The sequence below is a fragment of the Bubalus bubalis genome, chromosome 6 (genome assembly GCF_019923935.1).
Source record: "Bubalus bubalis isolate 160015118507 breed Murrah chromosome 6, NDDB_SH_1, whole genome shotgun sequence".
Taxonomy (NCBI): Eukaryota; Metazoa; Chordata; class Mammalia; order Artiodactyla; family Bovidae; genus Bubalus; species Bubalus bubalis.
In genome coordinates this window covers 116,930,421-116,952,700 of record NC_059162.1, presented here as the reverse complement: position 1 = coordinate 116,952,700, position 22,280 = coordinate 116,930,421, and the positions used below count along the sequence as shown (strand labels likewise).

The window sequence follows — 22,280 nt, the reverse complement described above, 5'->3', positions numbered from 1 at the left end:
GAGGAGGAAATGGCAACCCACTCCAGTATTCTTGCCTGGAGAATCCCAGGGATGGGGGAGCCTGATGGGCTGCCGTCTATGGGGTCGCACAGAGTCGGACGACTGAAGCGACTTAGCAGCAGCAGCAGCAAGGCAGGAGAGGCCTTTCCACCAAGAGTGATCCTCTCCATACCCCTACCCGCCACCCCCCGCCCTAGCACCACCCCCACCCATCATCCACCCCACCCCACACCTCACACCTCACCCCATCACCTCACACCCCATCACCTCACAACTCACACCCATCACCACCCACCCACCCCACACCTCACGCCATCACCTCACACCTCACCCCATCACCTCACACCCCAGATATCATACCTCACCCCATCACCTCACACCTCACACCCTAGACCTCACACCTCACCCCATCACCTCACACCTCATCACCTCACACCTCACCCCATCACCTCACACCCCATCACCTCACCCCTCACCCCATCACCTCACACCCCATCACCTCACCCCTCACCCCATCACCTCACACCCCATCACCTCACACCTCACCCCATCACCTCACACCCCATCACCTCACACCTCACCCCATCACCTCACACCCCATCACCTCACACCCCATCACCTCACACCCCATCACCTCACACCTCATCCCATCACCTCACACCCCAGACCTCACCCCTCACCCCATCACCTCACACCCCATCACCTCACACCTCATCCCATCACCTCACACCCCATCACCTCACACCCCATCACCTCACACCTCATCCCATCACCTCACACCCCAGACCTCACCCCTCACCCCATCACCTCACACCCCATCACCTCACACCCCATCACCTCACACCTCACCCCATCACCTCACACCCCATCACCTCACACCTCACCCCATCACCTCACACCCCATCACCTCACACCCCATCACCTCACACCCCATCACCTCACACCTCATCCCATCACCTCACACCTCAGACCTCACCCCTCACCCCATCACCTCACACCCCATCACCTCACACCTCATCCCATCACCTCACACCCCATCACCTCACACCCCATCACCTCACACCTCATCCCATCACCTCACACCCCAGACCTCACCCCTCACCCCATCACCTCACACCCCATCACCTCACACCTCATCCCATCACCTCACACCCCATCACCTCACACCTCATCCCATCACCTCACACCCCATCACCTCACCCCTCACCCCATCACCTCACACCCCAGACCTCACCCCTCATCCCATCACCTCACACCCCATCACCTCACACCTCACCCCATCACCTCACACCCCAGACCTCACCCCTCATCCCATCACCTCACACCCCATCACCTCACACCTCATCACCTCACACCTCACCCCATCACCTCACACCCCATCACCTCACACCTCACCCCATCACCTCACACCCCATCACCTCACACCTCACCCCATCACCTCACACCCTAGACCTCACCCCTCACCCCATCACCTCACACCCCAGACCTCACCCCTCATCCCATCACCTCACACCCCATCACCTCACACCTCACCCCATCACCTCACACCCCATCACCTCACACCCCATCACCTCACACCCCATCACCTCACACCTCACCCCATCACCTCACACCCCATCACCTCACACCTCACCCCATCACCTCACACCCCAGACCTCACCCCTCATCCCATCACCTCACACCCCATCACCTCACACCTCACCCCATCACCTCACACCCTAGACCTCACCCCTCACCCCATCACCTCACACCCCAGACCTCACCCCTCATCCCATCACCTCACACCCCATCACCTCACACCTCACCCCATCACCTCACACCCCATCACCTCACACCCCATCACCTCACACCCCATCACCTCACCCCTCACCCCATCACCTCACACCCCATCACCTCACACCTCACCCCATCACCTCACACCCCAGACCTCACCCCTCATCCCATCACCTCACACCCCATCACCTCACACCTCACCCCATCACCTCACACCCCATCACCTCACACCCCATCACCTCACACCTCACCCCATCACCTCACACCCCATCACCTCACACCTCACCCCATCACCTCACACCCCATCACCTCACACCTCACCCCATCACCTCACACCCCATCACCTCACCCCTCACCCCATTGCCTCACACCCCATCACCTCACACCTCACCCCATCACCTCACACCCCATCACCTCACCCCTCACCCCATCACCTCACACCCCATCACCTCACCCCTCACCCCATTACCTCACACCCCATCACCTCACACCTCACCCCATCACCTCACACTCCAGACCTCACCCCTCACCCCATCACCTCACACCCCAGACCTCACCCCTCACCCCATCACCTCACACCTGATCACCTCACACCCACCAACACCCACCCCACACTTCAGACCTCACACCCCATCACCTCACCACTTCACACCCCATCACCTCACAGCTCACCCCACCCCACCCCTCACACCCCTCCAGCCAGCAAAGCACGTGGGGAGTGGTGGGGCCTGTCCTTGAAGTCACCACAGCCCCAAAGATGCCTCTGGAAGGCTCCCCAGGCAGGGGGCTCCCTCAGGGAGGGCCGCCCACTCTCTGGCGCCTCCCTCCGAGCCTCACCCTCCTGCTCTGGTCCGTCCTTCCCCCGCCCCGGCTCTGGCTCCTTTGGTAGAGGCAGAGGATCACACCCCGTGGGGAGCTGAGGAGGGCCCCAGGGCCGTGAGTGTGGACTCGAGAGTCCAGAGGCCGTGGCCCCGTGCCTCGGTGGCTGTCCTGCCGGGCAGAGGACGGTGGGCCTGAGAGGGGGCAGTTCCTGGGCTGGAGGCACTGCGGCCAGCTGGGGGCTGTGGGGACCCGGGAGGAGCGGGCTGAGCTCTGAGGACATCTGGGAGGGACGGTGCAGGGCACGCCCTTTGGGTTTCCAGGACCTTCTAGAAGCCTGGCAGTAAGCGGGAGCCTGGGAAGCACATGCTGCCACAGCCTGAGGGGAGCAGAGGAAATGGCCGCTGAAAAACCTGGGGGACAGATGGGACCTGGGGGCTGGCGAGCCATCTTTGGGGAGGGGCCTCCATGAACATAGAGCAGACCCGGCCCCGTCTGGGGTGGAGTCCTAGCTCACTGAGCTCCAGACAGTGTGGGAGACTGGCAGGGGGTCTCCCACACTGGCAGGGGTCTCCCACACTGGAGGGGCCGTCACCCTCCCCTGCAGATGTCCCTGCGAGGGCCTCTCCTGTCAGAGAAAGTCGGGAGGGGCTGGAGTGTCTGCCCTCTCCACTCCCGCTGGTCCACATCCAGAAAGAAGGACGCTGCCCGGATTCGAGGACATCCTTTAATCACAAATACTTCTCCACAGTCTGGCCACAGGCAGGAAGCGACTGCGGTGGGGGTTATTGGGAGACAGCTCAGACCACCCCCAGCAAGACCAACAGCTGCACCTGCTCCCTGCCGGCCCCTGGGCTGCCTTCCCAGGCCAACGCGTGTGCTTGACCACTCTGGCTGGCATCCCAGGGTGAGCTCTTCTCAGTAGAAGAGGGGATTTGCGGGGGGGCGGGGGTCTGCTCTGCCGTTGGGGCTCCAGAAGCCTTGGTCAGGCCGGGCCTCCGTGCCTACCTCCCACCTACTCTGCAACTTCTGTGAGCGGGCAGCCCTCCCCCTGCCCCCACACGCAGACCATGGCCTACACGATGCCCTCTGGGCGCTTGCTCCTCCAGACCACCAGCACCGTCACGAGCAGGGTCACCAGGATGGGGACCACGATGAAGGGGCAGAGGACGCTGCTGGGTGGGTCCTGCAAGGCCCTGCCTGAGACGGGGCAGTTTCTGAAGTAGCGCTGGTGGACGACGAGGAAGAACTTGTCCACCTCCGCGTTTGGCCAGAAGCAGTCCAGTTGCTGCACCACGTGCCTGGTGCAGTTGGAGAGCTCCTTGTAGCTCCTGCAGGTGGAAAAGCAGGTCGTCAGGCCCTGGCGGGCAGAGGACCCGGGGGGACTCGAGCTGGGGGCTCTCCACCCCAATCCCCACTGTGGCAAGCTCCACTGAAGCCCAGGCCCTGAGGTGGTAACTGGTTCTAGAGACAAAGGTCCTGGAAGGCTCCTGGGTGTGTGTGTGTGGGAAGCATGTGGCCAGACTCCAGAAGGCAAGCTGGAGCTAAGGGATTCTAGGAGCTATGATGTCACACCAAGGGCAGACTAGAAGGTGGACCAGCCAAGCATCTTCAGAAAGAAGTCTGGAAAAACGAGCTTCAGCCCTTTGAGCCCCTTGCCGTCCCCATCACCCCGTGCAGACCACTCCAGCCTGGAAGCTCCCCCAGCGGTCCACAGGACTTGTCGTGAGGCTTCCCACCCTACCTTCACCCCAACGCCTCATCTTCCCACTCTCTCTGAAATTGTGCCATAGCGCTATCACCCTTCACTCTGGTAGGTTATGCATTCTTTTTGCCTATTGAGTGTGAACACCATAAGGACAGGGATGTTGTCTGTTTGTTCACCTCTGTAATCCCAGTGCCTAGAAGCGTCCCTGGTACACGCCAAGAACCAATACATTTTGTTCTAAATTATGCTAAAATATAAATAACATGAAATTTACCATTTCAACCCTTTTAAACTGTGTAGTCCAGTGGCGTTAACTATAGTGGCATTGTGCAACCATCAGCACCATCCATCTCCAGAACTATTTCATTCCCAAACAGAAAATCTGTTCCCATTAAACACTCACACCTGTCTTCCCTCTAGTCTCTGGCAACTCCTGCCTTCTAGCTCTGTTAAATCTGATGACTCCAGGTAGCTCACATAAGTGGGCTCATACACTCTTTGTCCTTTTGTGATTGGCTTATTTCACTGAACAGAATGTCCTTGAGGTTCATCCATGTTGTTGCACATGACAGGGTTCCCTTCCTTTTTAAGGCTGAATAATATACTGCTTGTACATACTTCATTTTGTTTATCTGCTCATTGACGGGCATTTGGGTTGCTTCTATGTTTTAACTGTTGTGACAAGTGCCGCTACTTTGAATATGGGATTCATGTAGCAGTTCATGCAGTTCAATTATGTATTCAAGTCTCTGCTTTCAATTCTTTCAGCTGCATATTCAGAAGCCAGAAATTGCTGGATCATATTATAAGTTTGTGTTTAATTTTTTGAGTCAATTTTTTAAAATAAATGAAGATTCAATGTTGGGGAAATGAAAATGTAGTTTCCAGAAAGTATCACTTCTGCTTAGGATGGAAAAAGCAAAACAGAATGCTGATTCCTCTTGAACGACAACCAACAAAGCTGAAGAAACTACAAAGTCATAGATTTTCTTGAGTCCATCGGAGAGCTGAGACTGCAAGTCAGCAATGTAACTTGAGTTTCAGGGAGGAGCAAGGCTGTGTGAAGAGGATGCAGCTGCTGTACCAGCTGCATAATAATGAGCTGCCCAGGGTTCAGGGTGGGCTGAGGGGGTCAGTCTGGAATTCCTGGGGCCCCAGGTGCACTGGTGGTTCCGTGACTCTTTGCTCTTTCTCATGAGGCTCTAGGGGGAGCATGTAAGAAAGGGGCAGGCACGGACACCACACGTTTCCCCAACCCTTCTCACATAAGCAGCAACACTGCCTTGGGCCGCTGAAGGATGAGAAAAACTGATCCTGATGAACAGATTCTGCTGCTTTGAACATGGGAGTGCATTTACCTATTCAAGTCTCTGTGGCTGCAGCTGAACAGGACTGAAGCCCTCCCAGACCCTTATCTCCAGGAAGCTAAGCCTTGAGCTGCTGAGAGAGGGATGGCACAGCCATCAGCCCCAGGGCACAAGAAGACACACCAGGGCTGGGAGAAGGGGAGAAAAAACTCCTTTCCCTTGGGAGGACAGTAGGAACCCATTCTGGACCTAGAAACCTGCATGATACCACACCACTGGGGGAGGGACAGGAATCTCCCACCCAAGCCCCCACACCACTGGGGGAGGGACAGGAATCTCCCACCCAAGCCCCCACACCACTGGGAGAGGGACAGGAATCTCCCACCCAAGCCCCCACAGATACAGGGAGGAGGTTGATGGTCTAGGGCTTTTCTGAGCTGAGACTGGACCAGGACAAGGGAATGCCTCTTCCTCTCTACCAAAATAAATCTGGCATAGAATAACAAGCAACAGTACTCTGCTGCAGGGAGGGGTAGAGAGACCTACTCTGTGGCACAGGTGTACAGGGTGGGACACAGAACACAGACAAAAATTCTCTAGCCCCACCCTCAGCACAATGGGAGCCCATTGCCAGAGATCTTTGAAGGCTATCATGCTCTGAAGGAAACCATAGCAACAACAAATCCCAGACCCAGCTCAACTCCTTACAAGATCAATTTAAATCCCATAATAACAGCCTGACACAAGAGGCTTAACTATTTCCAGATGTAAATACTATTTGTCTCAATCTCTTCTCTTCTAAACATGCAAGTTCAGCATTCAATAAAACATTAGGACTTGCTGTCAAAAGATAAAGCAATCAACAGAATCTGACTCAGAGATGACTCAGATATGGTAACTATCATACAGGGGCTTAAAAATATTAATATGATAAAGGGTCTAGTTGAGAAAGTAGACAATATGCACCAACAGAGAATTTCAGCAGAGATGGAAATGTAAGAAAGTCAAAGAGAAATGCTGCGGGAGGAAACCCCACAGTATCAGAGAGTCCTTCTTGATGAGGTCATCATCAGACTTGGCATCTGAGGAAAGAACTAGTGAACTTGATGGGTGAATAGAAATTACCCAAGCTGAAACAAAAAGAAAAACACAAGCATCTAACAGTTGTGATAAATTAGGAGCACTGTCATTGATGTCATCTCCAGCTTGTAATTGGAATTCCAAAAGGAGAAGGGATGGGGCAGAAGAAATATTTAAGAGATAATGGCTGAAAATGTTCCATAAATAATGAGATGAAAAACCATAAATCCAAGAAGGCCAGAGACGCCAACCCCCCTGCCCCCCCCACCCCACCCAAACAGATCAAAAAGCAAAGCAACAGCAACAACAGCCACCTAGATATTAAAGTCAAACTGCTGAAAACCAATGGTGAAGAAAAAAAAATCCAAGAAAAGAATCTTGGAGTCATTCAGGAAAAAAAGAGACATCTACAGAGGAATGTGTGATGTGAACTACGGCAGACCTCTCACTGAGACTATGCAAGCCAGAAGACAATGGGTGGCATTTTTCAAGTACTAGGTGGGGATGCAGGGAGGGGTAGAGGGAAGGGCCACAAACCCCTGTCTGCCCAGAATCCTTTACTCAGCAAAAATATCTTTGAAATATGAGCTTTCAATAAAGGCCTTTTCAGAAAAAAGCTTATAGAGTTCGTGGTCAGCAGACCTGTGCTACAAGAAATGTTAAAGTTCTTCAGTCAAAAGAATATAACAAGGAACTTTGGACCCACACAAAGAAATGAAGAGTTCCTCCCAGTAAAATGAAGGTTTACAAAATATGCTTTTCCTTATTTTAGGACAGGAAATGAGTACACAGAGCAGAAGCCATAAATCAACATTGAGGAGACACTCAGGCATGTATTGAAAAGCAGAAGGGAAAAGGTTGGGGTCCCGCCAGCACCCAAGCACCCCTCCACCACAGCTCCTATCATATGGTCTCTCGATTACTAGGTCACTGTTCTTTCTGCCCTGCTTGCTCTTTGGGCCATGACCCCACGTGCACACAAGGCCTCCCTCAGTCCACATGACCATCTAAATGGATGGAGTGGGCAGAAGTGGTGGACGGTGTGCAGGAGCCATGCCTACAGGGGTGTGTGGTTTTTCTAAGAGAACAAGGATTCATGTTCCAAGCAGAAAATGGAAGTGGAAAAACCTACAGGAAGTCAGGACAGACTGGGTCTCATTGTGGAAAAATGAATTAGTACACGTCAGAAGCCTGGTACGAGGTGAGTGAAAGTGTGTCAACTGTTGTTAAAAACCAAAGACCAGCCTTTTGAGTGTGTGATTGGCCAACTACAGGGATACATGTTACCAGAGTGTCTTCTTCCCCACCTCAGATCCGTCAAATTGACGGGTAGTGTTAGGTGTGGTGCAGACACAGTGACACAGTCAGTCCTAAATGTTGTCCCCTGTGCGCTGCCTGAGGAATAGAGCTGGGTTATCCCTTGAAGGAGGCATTGCCAGAATGGGAAGAACCCCTGACCGAGGAAACTGTGACACCAGGGACCACAGACTGGGCACATGTTGAGGCTGAGCCAATGGTGGGCCATTCTGGGGCCAAGCACTTTCTCCTTGAAATATCCTTCCTGTCTGCAAAGCCAACCCCTCCACCCCCGTCTAAAAATATCCCTCATGCAGAGTTGGCTGCCCACTTCATCCTGTTTATTTATACAGAAGTGACAGCTGAAACTCTCAATAAATATTGTGAGCTCTGTCAGCAAGGATGTGATACAAGAATTCCCCCCAGAGTACAGACATTCTTCTGTTCAAAAGAACATTATACCGACTGAATGGGCCAAAATAATCATCAGGAAATATTCTTGTTTTAACCCTATATTTTCAGTTCTCATGTAATGGAATCATTTTCCTTTTTTGGCCAAGACTTTCTATTCTGGGCCCCCATGTGAACTTTGCTTGGAATGTTCCTGAACAGTATGGTGGGAGTTTTCAGTATGTCTGGGTCCCACCAAGTCCAGGCTCCTGGCACTGCACTTGATGATTATTTTTTCTTGTTGACAAGAAGGTGCCCACCGCTGCCCACAGGGGACTTGTCTGCTCTGGGGATACCAACCAGCATCAGGACTGACTGGTCCTGATTGTACAGCATCTGAGTATGGGCCCTGGTGCCCTGAAAAACTGGGTTCAAATCCAGCTCCACCTCTTATGCTGAATGATCCCGGGGCCTCATCTCTCCCATCCAAGCCTTATTGTTGTTGTTCAGTGGCTAAGTCATATCCGACTCTTTGTGACCCCATGGACTGCAGCACGCCAGGCTTTCCTGTCCATCACCAACTCCTGGAGCTTGCTCAAACTCATGTCTATTGAGTCGGTGATGACATCCAACGATCTCATCCTCTGTTGTCCCCTTCTCCTCCTGACTTCGATCTTTCCCAGCATCAGGGTCTTTTCCAATGAGTCCATTCTCCCCATCAGGTGGCCAAAGTATTGGAGCTTCAGCTTCAGCATCAGTCCTTCCAATGAATATTCAGGACTGATCTCCTTTAGGATGGACTGGTTGGATCTCCTTGTAGTCCAAGGGACTCTCAAGAGTCTTCTCCAGCCTTGGTCATCCAAGCCTTGGTCTCTTTATAGTCAATGAAGAGACAGGTCCTGACCTGACAGGGTTATTGGGCAGATCAAATTAAACAAGGTCAAGGACCTGGTGTACAGCAGGTGCCCAGTAAGTGGACGACTTCCGGACAACTGGTGTGTGGTCCCTGAAGGGTACATTTCTTGTTCTATAAACTCGGGTAAATGTTGACCAGGCGGTGTGTGTCTAAGTCTTCAGAATATCTGAGGAGGAACCACGAGTTTGGTTCACTTTCTCTGGACCTGTATTGGATTCCATCTCCCCAGGAGAGTTCACAGCCTGGTGGCTTCCAGCAGCTTTAAATACCTGCTGGTTGTAGGGGAGGTGGCACCACCTGGCACTCTGGCAGCTGGGGCACGTGAAGGAGACTGGGACCCATCTGAGGCCGGCTTGGGGAGCCCGTCCAAATGCTAGACTGACATGCTGTTGTTCAGTCACCAAGTCCTGTCCGACTCTTTGAGACCCCACGGACTGCAGCGCAGCAGCCTTCCCTGTCCTTCACTCTGTCCCGGAGTTTGCTCAGATTCATGTCTATCGAGTTGGTGATGCCATCCAACCATCTCATCCCCTGTTGTCCCCATCTCCTCTTGCTCAGTCTTTCCCGGCGTCAGGGTTTTTTTTTTTTTTTTTCCCCAGACTGATGTGGTGGGGGGGTGGTTAGATAGATAGGGAGGTGTGTGGGTGAGTCCAAGACACAAAGAGGGATACTCATTCAGCTTTTGGCTGAATAGTTCTAGAAATACAAATGGCTAACAAGCATCTGGAAAAAAAATTGTTTAACCTCACTTATAAGGAAGAAAGAAGCAACATCCAAACAATCCATTTTCAAAATAAGAATTATGCGGTGCTGGTGAAGGTACAGTGAAATGAAGCAGGTTTTGTATCTTTACTAGTAGAAGATAAACAAGTAAAAGTTTCCAGAAAAGCTATTTGGCAGTTATGTCTGGAGAACTTCAAAGTCATGGATACCCTTTGAGTCAGGAATTCTATTTCTGGGAATTTTCCTAAATTAATAATATGAAAGGTAGACCAAAGTCATGCAAGAAGATGTCTCCTACAGATTTTTAATTTTGAAAAAGAGCAAGCAGTAGGACAGGACTCAGGTTGCTTACAAGAGCCTCTGCTATGTAGCTATAAAAAGATATTCAGGAAGAAAACACTTATGCTAAAACGCTGAACAGAAGAAGCCGTGGAGACCAAATGACACAGACAGCGTGGTTTCGGCATAAAGCGGTCCATGCAGGAGGGGAAGCCCCGGAACGTTAGGAGGGGCTGTCACCCCTGGAGGGGTGGGCTTTTATTCTCCTATCTCCGCTTTTGGAGGGATTTTTTTTTCACGTTTTTCCTACAGGCACATATTATTTTTATAATTGTATGTTTTAAAAGGCCTGTCGAAAGCCGGACACTCAAGCCCCCTGCATTTGCAGCCGTGGGCAGCACGTCTCCTTAGCCTTTGGCGCAGGGAACCCTCTGAATCCCAAGCAGTTGAGAGGACTGAGCGCGAGCCGGGAGCCGGGCTGGCGGTGGGTAGGGGGCGCGGGCACCCTCAGCCCTGCTGCCTGGCGGGTGGCACTTTGCTGGGGGCGTGGCCGCTCCACGTCTGGCACCTCCCAGGGCTCAGAGGGGCTGCGGTGGCCCCGGGCTTCTACTCAGTCCTGCAGACCCCCGCCCCGCCCAGCAGGCCCGCAGCCTACGGCCTTCCTTCCGTCCACCGGCCTAACCTCTGCCCCAGTTGGGTGGGGTCAATCCCGGCCCGGGGACCACCTTGGGGAAGCCCCCTCTCCCACCCTCTGCTTCCAGCACGGGGATTCTGCCCCCGAGGCCGCTCCGGGGTGGGGTGGGATGGAGCTCTGGGACTTCCCTCCTCCCTCCGGTGGGGGTGTGGGGGGTGGGGCGGGAAATTCTGCTCCAGGATGTAGTGGGAGGAAGGGCGGACCCCTCGGAGAGATACAAGGCTATGGCAATTCGGGGGCGCGGCCGGCCAGAGGGCCCTCGCCTCATCTCGGGTTCCACACGGATGCTGCGGGGATGAGATGCCCAGTCTCCGAGGGGCGTCTGCACCTGGGGGCTGGGAGGGCCCCGAGGCCAGGACCCCCTTTGGCATCCATCCCCCCGCCGGCTCCCCGCCCCAGGCGTCCAAGGACCCCGCGCTCCCTGGACCCTTCTTGCCGGAAGGACAAGGCCACCAGATGGCGCCCCCTCCTCGGGGACCGCCTCTCCTTGGTCCCTCCTCCCCTGACCTCTTCCCCAGAGACGCCCTCCCTCGCGGTCAGCACCCCCCACCCCGCCCCGTCTCTCCCTCGGGGCTCTCTGTCTTCTCGCTCCATCTGCCCATCTGTGGCCTGCCTCATCTGACCGCGCCCTTCCCGCCCGTGAGGGTCCTCTGCGCTCTGCCAGTGCTGCTTCACTCCTCTCCCGGGCCCTGCGACTGCAGCCTCCAACACTCCTGACATCCTCACCCCCATCTGAAGCCTTCCTGGGCACAGCGGGCTGTCCATGTACCTGACTCTTGGAGTGCCCCCGGCCTAGCCCCATCTCTCATTCCTGCTGGGAAGCCTTGCCCTCTCTGAGTTGCCTTGGGTCCCCCCATTTCCAGGGGTTCCCTCCCCTCCTGCAGCCCCGTCACGGACCAGCTTTCATTTCTCTGCACTGATCATGGGCCAGGGGCGTGGGCATCTCTGTGTCTCTTCTCCTCCCCCTACTCAGCTTAGCAGTTCAGTCAGTTCAGTTCAGTGACTCAGTCGTGTCCAACTCTCTGCGACCCCATGGACTGCAACATGCCAGGCTTCCCTGTCCATCACCAACTCCCGGAGCTTGCTCAAACTCATGTCCATGGCATTGGTAATGCCATCCAACCATTTCATCTTCTGTCGTCCCCTTCTCTTCCTGCCTTCAATCTTTCCCAGCATCAGAGTCTTTAGCAATGAGTCAGTTCTTCGCATCAGGTAGCCAAAGGATTGGAGCTTCAGCTTCAGCATCAGTCCTTCCAATGAATATTCAGGACTGATTTCCTTTAGGATGGACTGGTTGAATATCCTTGCTGTCCAAAGGCAGCTATCATCTTCCTCCTCTGCTTTCCTCTCTTCTGCAGTTTGGGCTCTGTCCACCATGGGCTCTTGGGGCCAGAGCCCTGGCCTCTGTGCTCTCCAGCCTCAGCCCACTGCCCACACCAGCTCGTCCTTGCTTCATACCTTCAATGCTCTGCCCCCTCCCCGTACCTATGCTGCATTCAAAAGCTCTCATGCAGCCCCCACCTCTCCACTCTCAACTGTGCCCCTCCCTCTCTCCCTGGCCACCCTGCCTGGCTGGTGTTCCTGCCTCAGGACCTTTGCACATGCTGCACTTTCTATGTGGAAGACCGTTCACCTGGTCCTCACAAGGCTAGTATCTGCATGTCCCTCAGATGTCACTTCCTCAAACAGGCCTTTTTTCTGATGCTTCAACTCATTAGGATCCCCAGCAAAATAGGGTTTTCCTTCACAGCTGTGTCCTTCTTTGTATCTGAACTTTTAACTTGGGATTGTTCACTCACTGTTGGTTTCGGTTACTAGACTGCAGACACCACGAGGGCAGGGAGAGTGTAGGGAAAAACAAAGCCCCACTCATCCTGTTCACAGCAGTCATCTCAAAGGCAAGAGAAACAAAAGCAGAAGGAAGAGAAAGGGACAGATCTGCCTGGAGACAGGAGAGGACGGCGGGGGCGATGGAGCACAAGCCAGCGCAGAAGACTGTAACCTGGTAACCCGGTAACCCGGTAACCTGGTAGCCGGGAAGAGAGGGGCGTTCACACAGAGAAGGGCGTTGTCACAGGTCCGCAGGGTCCAGAGAGCCTCCTGCTGTGAGTAATCATGACAGACCCTTCTTGTGGGGGGCTGTAACACACCTCTCCAGGTTGAGTGAATAGTAACTAGCATAAAAATGAAAAATAAATTTAATAAACCTGATTTCAGTGACTATATGAGGAAGTTTCTATCCTGCAAAGAATCAACAAGCTTTTTAAAAGTCCCAGGATCCTATTTAGGCCGCAAAGGAAAACTTGATAAATTCTCAAAGTGGAGATTTTAAGTCTTTGGCTACAATATCAGAAACTAGAAATTAGTAAAAAAAAAAAAAAGGATAAAATTAAAAAAAAAATTAACCCCTAGAAATGAAAGATCACTCTTATATAATTTCAGGGCCAAATGGCATTTAAAAATTCAATTATAGGTTGTTAAGAAAAAATAATGGCAACACTGCATGTAAAAATTAATGAAATCAAGGCAAAACTGAATTTTGAGAAAAATCTGCAGTTGTAATTTATCTCGTTATTACTAAAAATAAATGAAAATAAATGAAGTAAGAATCCAAATAAAGACATTTAAATAGAGAAACACAAAATAGATCTCTCCAAAGGGCAAATAGTTTAAATGCATTACTAATTATTGAAAACTAGTATTTATTGATATTTTTAAAAAACGTAAAAATGAATAAGTAGATTCAGCAGTTGATTCTTTAGAAAAATAGCTACAATGAAATGATCACATTTGTGGATAATCCAGAAAAAAAGCAGAGAAAACACCAACATACAAAACCACAGTTAAAAGATTAGAAAAAGTATGAGACTAACATGCAAAACATGTATGTTAAAAATTGGAAAGTCTTTGATGAATGGGAATGCTTTGGGGGAAATTATAAATGATGATCTTGACTTATAAAGTAGACAATCTAGAGGAAAAAAGAAAAAAATTGCTTAAGAACTACTTTCACAAAAGGTGCTAGACTCAGGCAGTTCTTTCAGATTCTTAAGGTCACAGAAAAAGATGTCAAGCTTCTCAGTTCTTTGAAATAGTTAACAAAACCCTGATCCCAAACCTCTTAAGATGACCCGCCCACGTGCCTGGGAACAGGCAGGCTCATGCAACAGATGTTCACTTTCACTTATAAATAGACACAGATGTCCTTTTTCAAACACTAGCAACTTTAAGCTAGCTGTGTAGAATAAAGTGGGTTTATTTCAGGAAGGCTTCAGTGCTATTACTATAAAATCATACTTCAGTTTGTCAAAGGAAAGCAAAAAATCGTTTTGATACATGTTGCAAAGGCATTTGATAAAACTGAACATTCATTTCTGATTTTAAAAAAGGCACAACTTTGTAAAGCACAAAGAAGTTCTTCTTAATGTGATAAAAAAAAAATCTCTCAAATGAATAGCAAACATCACGTTTGCTATTGAGGCACTTTCATGACAATTAGGAACGCGTTTATGTTTTAGGTGCCAGGTCTGCCTTCCCCCTGGTTTTTCCACCTTCGCTCCCACCCAAGATTTCATAAATAGCCACTGCAGGACCTTTCCAAAGTTGGCAGGGGCTGACAGCTCACCATGGGCTGGCCCACCCAAGTCAGGCTCCAGGCTTGGGGCCAGTGTGCCAGGCCAGCTCATCTCTGCAAAGGGCCTCCGACCACAGACAGGAGGGGCCGAGTGGCCCTCAGGGGGGGTAACCAAGCCCACCTGGGGGACTGCTCCCCAGACCCACAGTGCCTGGAGGCTGCACAGGACAGGGCATCTTTTGTTTTTCTTGATGTGGCAGGGAGCATATAAGAAGTCCTGTTGATGGTTGGATTGAAAACATTTCACTTCAAACTCTGGAGTCACCTGCAAACTTGTGCTGTGCTGGTGGGACCCGAGCCAGCGGTGTACCTGGGCTCACCTGGACCCCAAGGACTTGCTATGGGGGTGGGGGGCAGGTGGACCCCATACTGCGAAGCCCTCCCTAAACTAGGGAGATCAGAGAGATTCCAACCAGCTGGAAAAATCCACCGAGACCAAGTGATAGGTGTCTTCATGCATTTCTGCTGGCCTAGGGCTGACCCACAGGACACCTCGCCAGGAACGCTTTGCAGTCAGCATGACCACGGCCTGCAAATGCACTCTTGCGGGTGTTTCCTAGGTTCCCACTACACTGGGTCTGTCTGCTGTAGAACAGGGACTCCTGTTCTACATGTCTGGGCAAACCCATCTTCCCTGGGAACACTGGGAACCACGAGCTCCATGTCTGTCCAGGAATGACACACACTAGGAGGTGCCCCCTAATACTCCCAGGTCAATAAATAAACAATGCGACAGGCTTCATACCAAGCCTGAATGGCAGAAGTCAGTTCCAGCTCCCATCTTCACAAGACCAGCTCCCTGGCTAAACAGTACCTCCCGGACCACCGGCACTTGCTGAGCAAGGTGGACAAACGCCATTCTTCTTGGAAAATGAAAATGATATGAATAAAGGTGAGAAAAAAGAATCTTGGAAGGGGGGCTGTTCAAGGTAAGAAGAGGAAGAAAAGTGGAAAGAGGCTGGCGTTTTCTCTGTCCCTCAGGAGACACCCCCATCTGGAGGTTCCATCACCTAGACAGCAGAGGAAGCCAGGTGGTCGGGGAGACTGCAGGACCCCGCCCTCTTGGACAAGCCCTCTGGGGCCCCATTCTCACCGTCCCCTCCCACCCTGGGGCCTCTGGCTTTAGCTCCTCTGTCTTTTGCTCTTTCATTCTCTCTTCTCCTGGCCTGGAGCCAGCCTGACTGTCCCACTCCTGAGACATTCCACCAAGGCAAATGCCAGCAGTGTTCTGGGGTCCGTGGAGCTTGGGGGACACTGCACAGAGGGCCGCCCCACTCAGTACAGACAGGCGCTGAGTCCCCAGGATCTCCTCCCGCCTGCCCTCCTAGAGCCTCTTGCCTTGTAGACATGGGGGAGGGGGACTTCTGGGAAATTCTGAGCCTGTTTCTTCTCACTCGGTCTTGTTTCCAGCCGCCTCTCAGAACCCACTTAGGAATGACCCACTCGGTGACCCTCAGGCCAGATTTTGCATCTCCTGTTCCAGAGGAAGTGGTTCTCCCAGCCCTGGTCCACAGCAGGGACGGAGCAGGGGACCCCTTCGTCTGATGCCCCCAGCCCCCTCGCCACCTGCCTGCATACATTCCTGTCTCCAGCTCAGTACTGTGGGGATACACCCCTAGGCACGACCTCCGGGCCCTGGGACCCCTGTGTCTCCCCATCCCTGCAGGTGCTGCAGCCGCCCATGTGCTGTCTGTCCGCCCGGGGTGTGACCTCGGGTTCCCTGCTGTACCCCGGGCCCGGCATGGGGCACACCTTGCCCCGTGGAGGAGGCTGACATGTCTGTGACTCCAGGAGCCACTCAGAGTCCTTGTCCCCTGAACCTGGGCTGGGAGGGAAGGGGCATTGAGGGGGGGTCACTGTCCCTTCCAGCCTGGGCTGTCCAGGACCCCAGTGTGGACAGATGAGCCCTGGGGACAGCTGGGGTCGCCACCTGCATAGGGGCTCTGCAGCGGGGAGTCCCAGGCCCCCGGGGCACACACCTCTCAGAAGCACAGGCCGCAGTCTCTGCACTCAGAGCTGTAAGTGTATCAGTGCCCACTCAGACCCCGCAAGCCAGAGGTGCACCTCGGGGAAGGACGGGGGCACCCTGAGCTGAGTCTTCACTCGGCATCCGGACCGGCCGCGGCCGCCTGGAAGCACGGTGTGCAGCACGTGGGGCCGGGCTGTGTGTGGGGGGCCCTGGGTGGGGTTAGAAGGGTGCCCCCTCCTCCAGGCAGGGCATGCGGCTTGGGAAGCCAGATTTCCGCTTCTGCCTCAGCCAGCTGCCCTGTGAAGCTGCTGTGTGTCCTCAGGCAAGAGGCTCAGGATCTCTGAGCTGTGGGATCCATCTGGGCTGAAGGCCCAGGGCTGAGATGACCGCCAGGAAGCCGGTGCATGTGGGGCAGTCCCCACTCCCCAACCCCCACTGGGAAAAGCGCCCAACCAAGGTGATGCTAGTCAAGTGACGCCCAAAATTCTCCAAGCCAGGCTTCAGCAATACATGAACCGTGAACTTCCAGATGTTGAAGCTGGTTTTAGAAAAGGCAGAGGAAACAGAGATCAAATTGCCAACATCTGCTGGATCATTGAAAAAGCAAGAGAGTTCCAGAAAAACATCTATTTCTGCTTTATTGACTATGCCAAAGCCTTTGACTGTGTGGATCATCACAAACTCTGGAAAATTCTGAAAGAGATGGGAATACCAGACCACCTGACCTGCCTCCTGAGAAATCTGTGTGCAGGTCAGGAAACAACAGTTAGAACTGGACATGGAACAACAGACTGATTCCAAATAGGAAAAGGAGTCCATCAAGGCTGGATATTGTCACCCTGCTTATTTAACTTATATGCAGAGTACATCATGAGAAACGCTGGGCTGGAAGAAGCACAAGCTGGAATCAAGATTGCCGGGAGAAATATCAATAACCTCAGATATGCAGATGACACCACCCTTATGGCAGAAAGTGAAGAAGAACTAAAGAGCCTCTTGATGAAAGTGAAAGAGGAGAGTGAAAAAGTTGGCTTAAAGCTCAACGTTCAGAAAACTAAGATCATGGCATCTGGTCCCATCACTTCATGGCAAATAGATGGGGAAACAGTGTCAGACTTTATTTTTGGGGGGCTCCAAAATCACTGCAGATGGTGACTGCAGCCATGAAATTAAAAGACGCTTACTCCTTGGAGGGAAAACTATGACCAACCTAGACAGCATATTATAAAGCAGAGACATTACTTTGCCAAAAAGGTCCATCTAGTCAAGGCTATGGTTTTTCCAGTGGTCATGTATGAGTGTGAGAGTTGGAACATAAGGAAGGCTGAGTGCTGAAGAATTGATGTTTTTGAACTGTGGTGTTGGAGAAGACTCTTGCGAGTCCCTTGGACTACAAGGAGATCCAACCAGTCCATCCTAAAGGAGATTAGTCCTGAGTGTTCATTGGAAGCACTGATGTTGAAGCTGAAACTCCAATACTTTGGCCACCTGATGCGAAGAACTGACTCATTGGAAAAGACCCTGATGTTGGGAAAGATTGAGGGTAGGAGGAGAGGGGGACACAACAGAGGATGAGATGGTTGGATGGCATCCCCGACTTGATGGACATGAGTTTGAGCAAACTCAGAGAGTTGGTGATGGACAGGGAGGCCTGGCATGCTGCGGTCCATGGGGTTGCGAAGAGTCGGACACGACTGAGCGGCTGAACTGAACTGAAGGTGACTGCTATCAATTGAGGGCGCCACCGTTTCCTTGTGTTTCTGGAAGATGTCCACAGAGTTTGGGGGACAACCCGGAGCTTTGCCACCATGCCGGGCAGCTCTCAACCCTGCCCTGGTGTCCTGAGCTTGGCACTGGTCAGGGCACTGGGCCTCTGCTCCCTCTCCAGGCTCTGCAGCAGGCTTCCTCAGAAAAGCCCAGCCTGTGAGACGCATCCTCACGGAGGAGCAGGAAGGCCCAGAGGGGACAGAGGGGCTGCTGGGTGCCGTGTGGGGAGACTGGACTTCAGGGACCCAAGGCTGCAGAGACCGAGGGGGGCAGGCACCCGCCTCTTCGGACACCCTGCGGCAGGTGGGGCTGGTCTGATGTCCACAAGGGGGTATGGGCTCCTGCTGGGAGCACGTGCGCACGGGGCCCTGGGGCAGGACAGGCCCAGTCTTGCCCCGCTGGGTGATGGACACCCTGTAACTAGGAGGGAGCTGCGGGCACACAGAATGGGGACTCACTTAGGCTGGGGTGCACAGCCCGCACACCCCAAAGCTGACTGTGACCTCTGAGCGGACACGCCCCATCCCCGTGACAGGGAAACCCTCTGTTGTTCAGCAGACAGGACACACTGAGGCCACTCACGTGGCGCCCAGACTCCGCCCTGCCTTGCAGCCCAGGGAGCTGGGCAGGTGACCAAGCGAGTGGCCCCAGGGGGCAGTGAGGTGGCTGGCCCAGGGTCTGACTTGGGGTCTGCTTGCCTCCTATGTGTAGACCGCTAACCCCCTTGGGGAGAGGCCTCCCCCGCTGGCCCTCTTCCATGGGCTCTGCTCTGGGCAGGAAGGACTCTGGGCCCCTCTGCCCTGGCTGGGAGGAGTCCAACCCTGACTCCGAAAGCAGCCACTCTGGCATCAGACACCAGCTGGGCACTGCCAGGCCAGGCTCCCCACAGGCAGCAGGGCACACCGCCACCTCAGGATCAGGCCACAGCAGGACCCGGCTCTGGGGGTCTGCGGTGCAAGGAGGGAGGCTCCAGTTTCCAAATGCAGGGGGTGTCTTCCAAGGGCCGGTAGGTGGGGTGTGACTGTGCCCACAGCGCTCGGCCCTGGGTCTGAGGACACCGGGAGCAGTGCCCGCTGGTGGCCAGGCCAGTGGGACCCCTCTGACCTGCTGCCACCCTGGGATCTCCTGGGACCACTGTTTGGACACCCAGGTCCAGCAGGGTGAAGTCCCCGGCTGGCCGCACCCAGCCTGCTGGGGCCCAGGGCCCTGCCCTTGCCAGGACATGGGTGAACATGCCTGTCTGAGCCCGGGATTAAGCAGGACTGCCAGGGTGCTATATTTGGACTCTAACAGCCTTCAGGAAGCCACGTTGGCGGCCAGAGAGACAGCATTTCCCCTCCAGGCCCTGCGGCCCCGCCCCTGGGCCTGGGCAGGGCCCTGGTCCCTGTCCCCCTGCCCTGGTGGTCCTTTGTCTCCCTGATGCCACTGGATTCTCCTGGGACCCCTGAGAGCTTCCCAAAGCCTTGATGGACTACCTTCCCCTCCTCAGTAAGGGCCCCCAGCATGAGCTCACCCCCAACCACATGTCCCGCCAGCTGCCCATGCCCAGCTGGCCCCCTCCTGGCTGGCCCATCTTGTCTGGAGCTCAAGGCAACACTGAGGGTTGGGGCAGGGCCACAGAACATTCTGTACCACAGGACAGCGACCAGCGGTGGGCTTTGAGAACTGAGGCTCCATGCTTCTACCTTTAAAATGGGTAGAGTGGTCCCAGGCTCCCAGCAAGGGGGGACTCACGCCCCCACCTTGCCTAGTAGGAGGCAGTCATGAGGCTAAGAAGCCCCAACTGAGATGCCCACCCCACCCCCCTGAGGCACCTGGCTGCCCCTGACCCTCTGGCCTGGTGATACTGTTCCACCACCCCGGGAACACATGCCCACGAAGGAGGGCAAGTCCCCCCAGCAAGGGAGAAGCTCCCAGTCATCCTCAGGGGCTTCTCCGTGGCCCCAAATCACCCTGGGACACAAGCCTGGACCATGAGCACCCGGAGGATGGAGACACAGGGAAATAGGTGTCACGGGGAAACTGCAGACCCACCTGGCTTCCAGGAGAGGGGTCTCAAACCTTCCCCACCTGCTCCGGGACCAGGTGGGGAGGGTGTCTGCACTGGTGCTCCCCATCAGCTCGTGTCCCCCGCGGTCTCGGCTGCCAGGGTCTGAGGACGTGTGTCTTGAGAGCTCTGCCCAGGCAGCCGTGATGCAGCCACTGGGGCTCCAGGCCCATGTCCTGCCTGCCCTGCTCCTCTGCTGTCTATTTCTGGTCCCCTGGTTCTGGCAACCCACGAACCTCTGAGCCAGAGAAAAGGAGCTCATATTTAAAAGACAAAGCAAAATCTCTTCTGCTTTCTCTGAAAACATGATGAAAAGCCAGAGACAATGGGACAACAAGCAGCTTCAGGAACTTCATGCTCATGAACTATATGAACAAGGCTGCTCAGCATAGATGTATTATCCTGTCAGGCTGTCACTAAAGTACAAAGGCAGCAAAAAGCTCCTTGGAAAGTTTTGAATTCTGAGAATGTACTAATCACATGGCTTATTTCTAGGATCTACTTCAAACTGTTGCCTGAAATTAAAACACGTAAAAAGGAATGATGATGTTAAAAACAGTAAGACATGTTTGAATTAACGGCCTGTCTGCACAGATTAAGTAACCAAGAGCCCTATCAGATCAATAGTTATTGCTGATAAAAGAACAGAGAGTACAAAATAAAACCAAAATAGAAGGCAGAAAGAAAGACGTAGGTTTTAGAACATTCTGTACCGTCTGAGCCACCAGAGAAGCCCTTTAGAACATTAGCTGAAATCAATGAAGAGAGGCAGAGAGGAAGAGATAGGTAGATAAGCATACAGATAGATGGACAGAAGGATACCTAGAGAGGCAGGTAGGTAGAATTAGACAGACAGATAAAGATAGGCACACAGAGGCAGATAGGTAGATGCAATGATAGATAAGTAAATAGATGGATGGATGGATGGATAGAAAGAGATAGATGGAAAGATAGATATCAGTTCAGTTCAGTTCAGTTGCTCAGTTGTGTCTGACTCTTTGTGACCCCATGAATTGCAGCACGCCAGGCCTCCCTGTCCATCACCAACTCCCGGAGTTCACTCAGACTCACGTCCATCGAGTCAGTGATGCCATCCAGCCATCTCATCCTCTGTTGTCCCCTTCTCCTCCTGCCCCCAATCCCTCCCAGCATCAGGGTCTTTTCCAATGAGTCAACTCTTCGCATGAGGTGGCCAAAGTACTGGAGTTTCAGCTTTAGCATCATTCCTTCCAAAGAAATCCCAGGGCTGATCTCCTTCAGAATGGACTGGTTGGACCTCCTTGCAGTTCAAGGGACTCTCAAGATTCTTCTCCAACACCACTGTTCAAAAGCATCAATTCTTCGGTGTTCAGCCTTCTTCACAGTCCAACTCTCACATCCATACATGACCACAGGAAAAACCATAGCCTTGACTAGACGGACCTTTGTTGACAAAGTAATGTCTCTGCTTTTCAATATGCCATCTAGGTTGGTCATAACTTTTCTTCCAAGGAGTAAGCGTCTTTTCATTTCATGGCTGCAGTCACCATCTGCAGTGATTTTGGAGCCCCCCCAAAATAAAGTCTGACACTGTTTCCACTGTTTCCCCATCTATTTGCCATGAAGTGATGGGACCAAATGCCATGATCTTCATTTTCTGAATGTTGAGCTTTAAGCCAACTTTTTCACTCTCCTCTTTCACTTTCATCAAGAGGCTTTTGAGTTCTTCTTCACTTTCTGCCATAAGGGTGGTGTCATCTGCATATCTGAGGTTATTGATATTTCTCCCGGCAATCTTGATTCCAGCTTGTGCTTCTTCCAGCCCAGCGTTTCTCATGATGTACTCTGCATATAAGTTAAATAAGCAGGGTGACAATATACAGCCTATGGAGGGAGCCA

The 22,280-nt window shown here is 53.0% G+C and overlaps 1 protein-coding gene across 1 annotated transcript in view; it reads right to left on the bottom strand.

The window, feature by feature from the left end:
- Positions 1-3,305: 3,305 nt before the first annotated feature.
- Positions 3,306-22,280, bottom strand: part of RAMP1 (receptor activity modifying protein 1) — a 41,785-nt gene continuing 22,810 nt past the window's right edge. Inside the window, exon 3 of the mRNA XM_006066757.3 lies at positions 3,306-3,923. Within this exon, the coding sequence (XP_006066819.2) occupies positions 3,668-3,923 (256 nt within the window). The 3' untranslated portion in view covers positions 3,306-3,667. The remainder of the gene's footprint in view (positions 3,924-22,280) is intronic.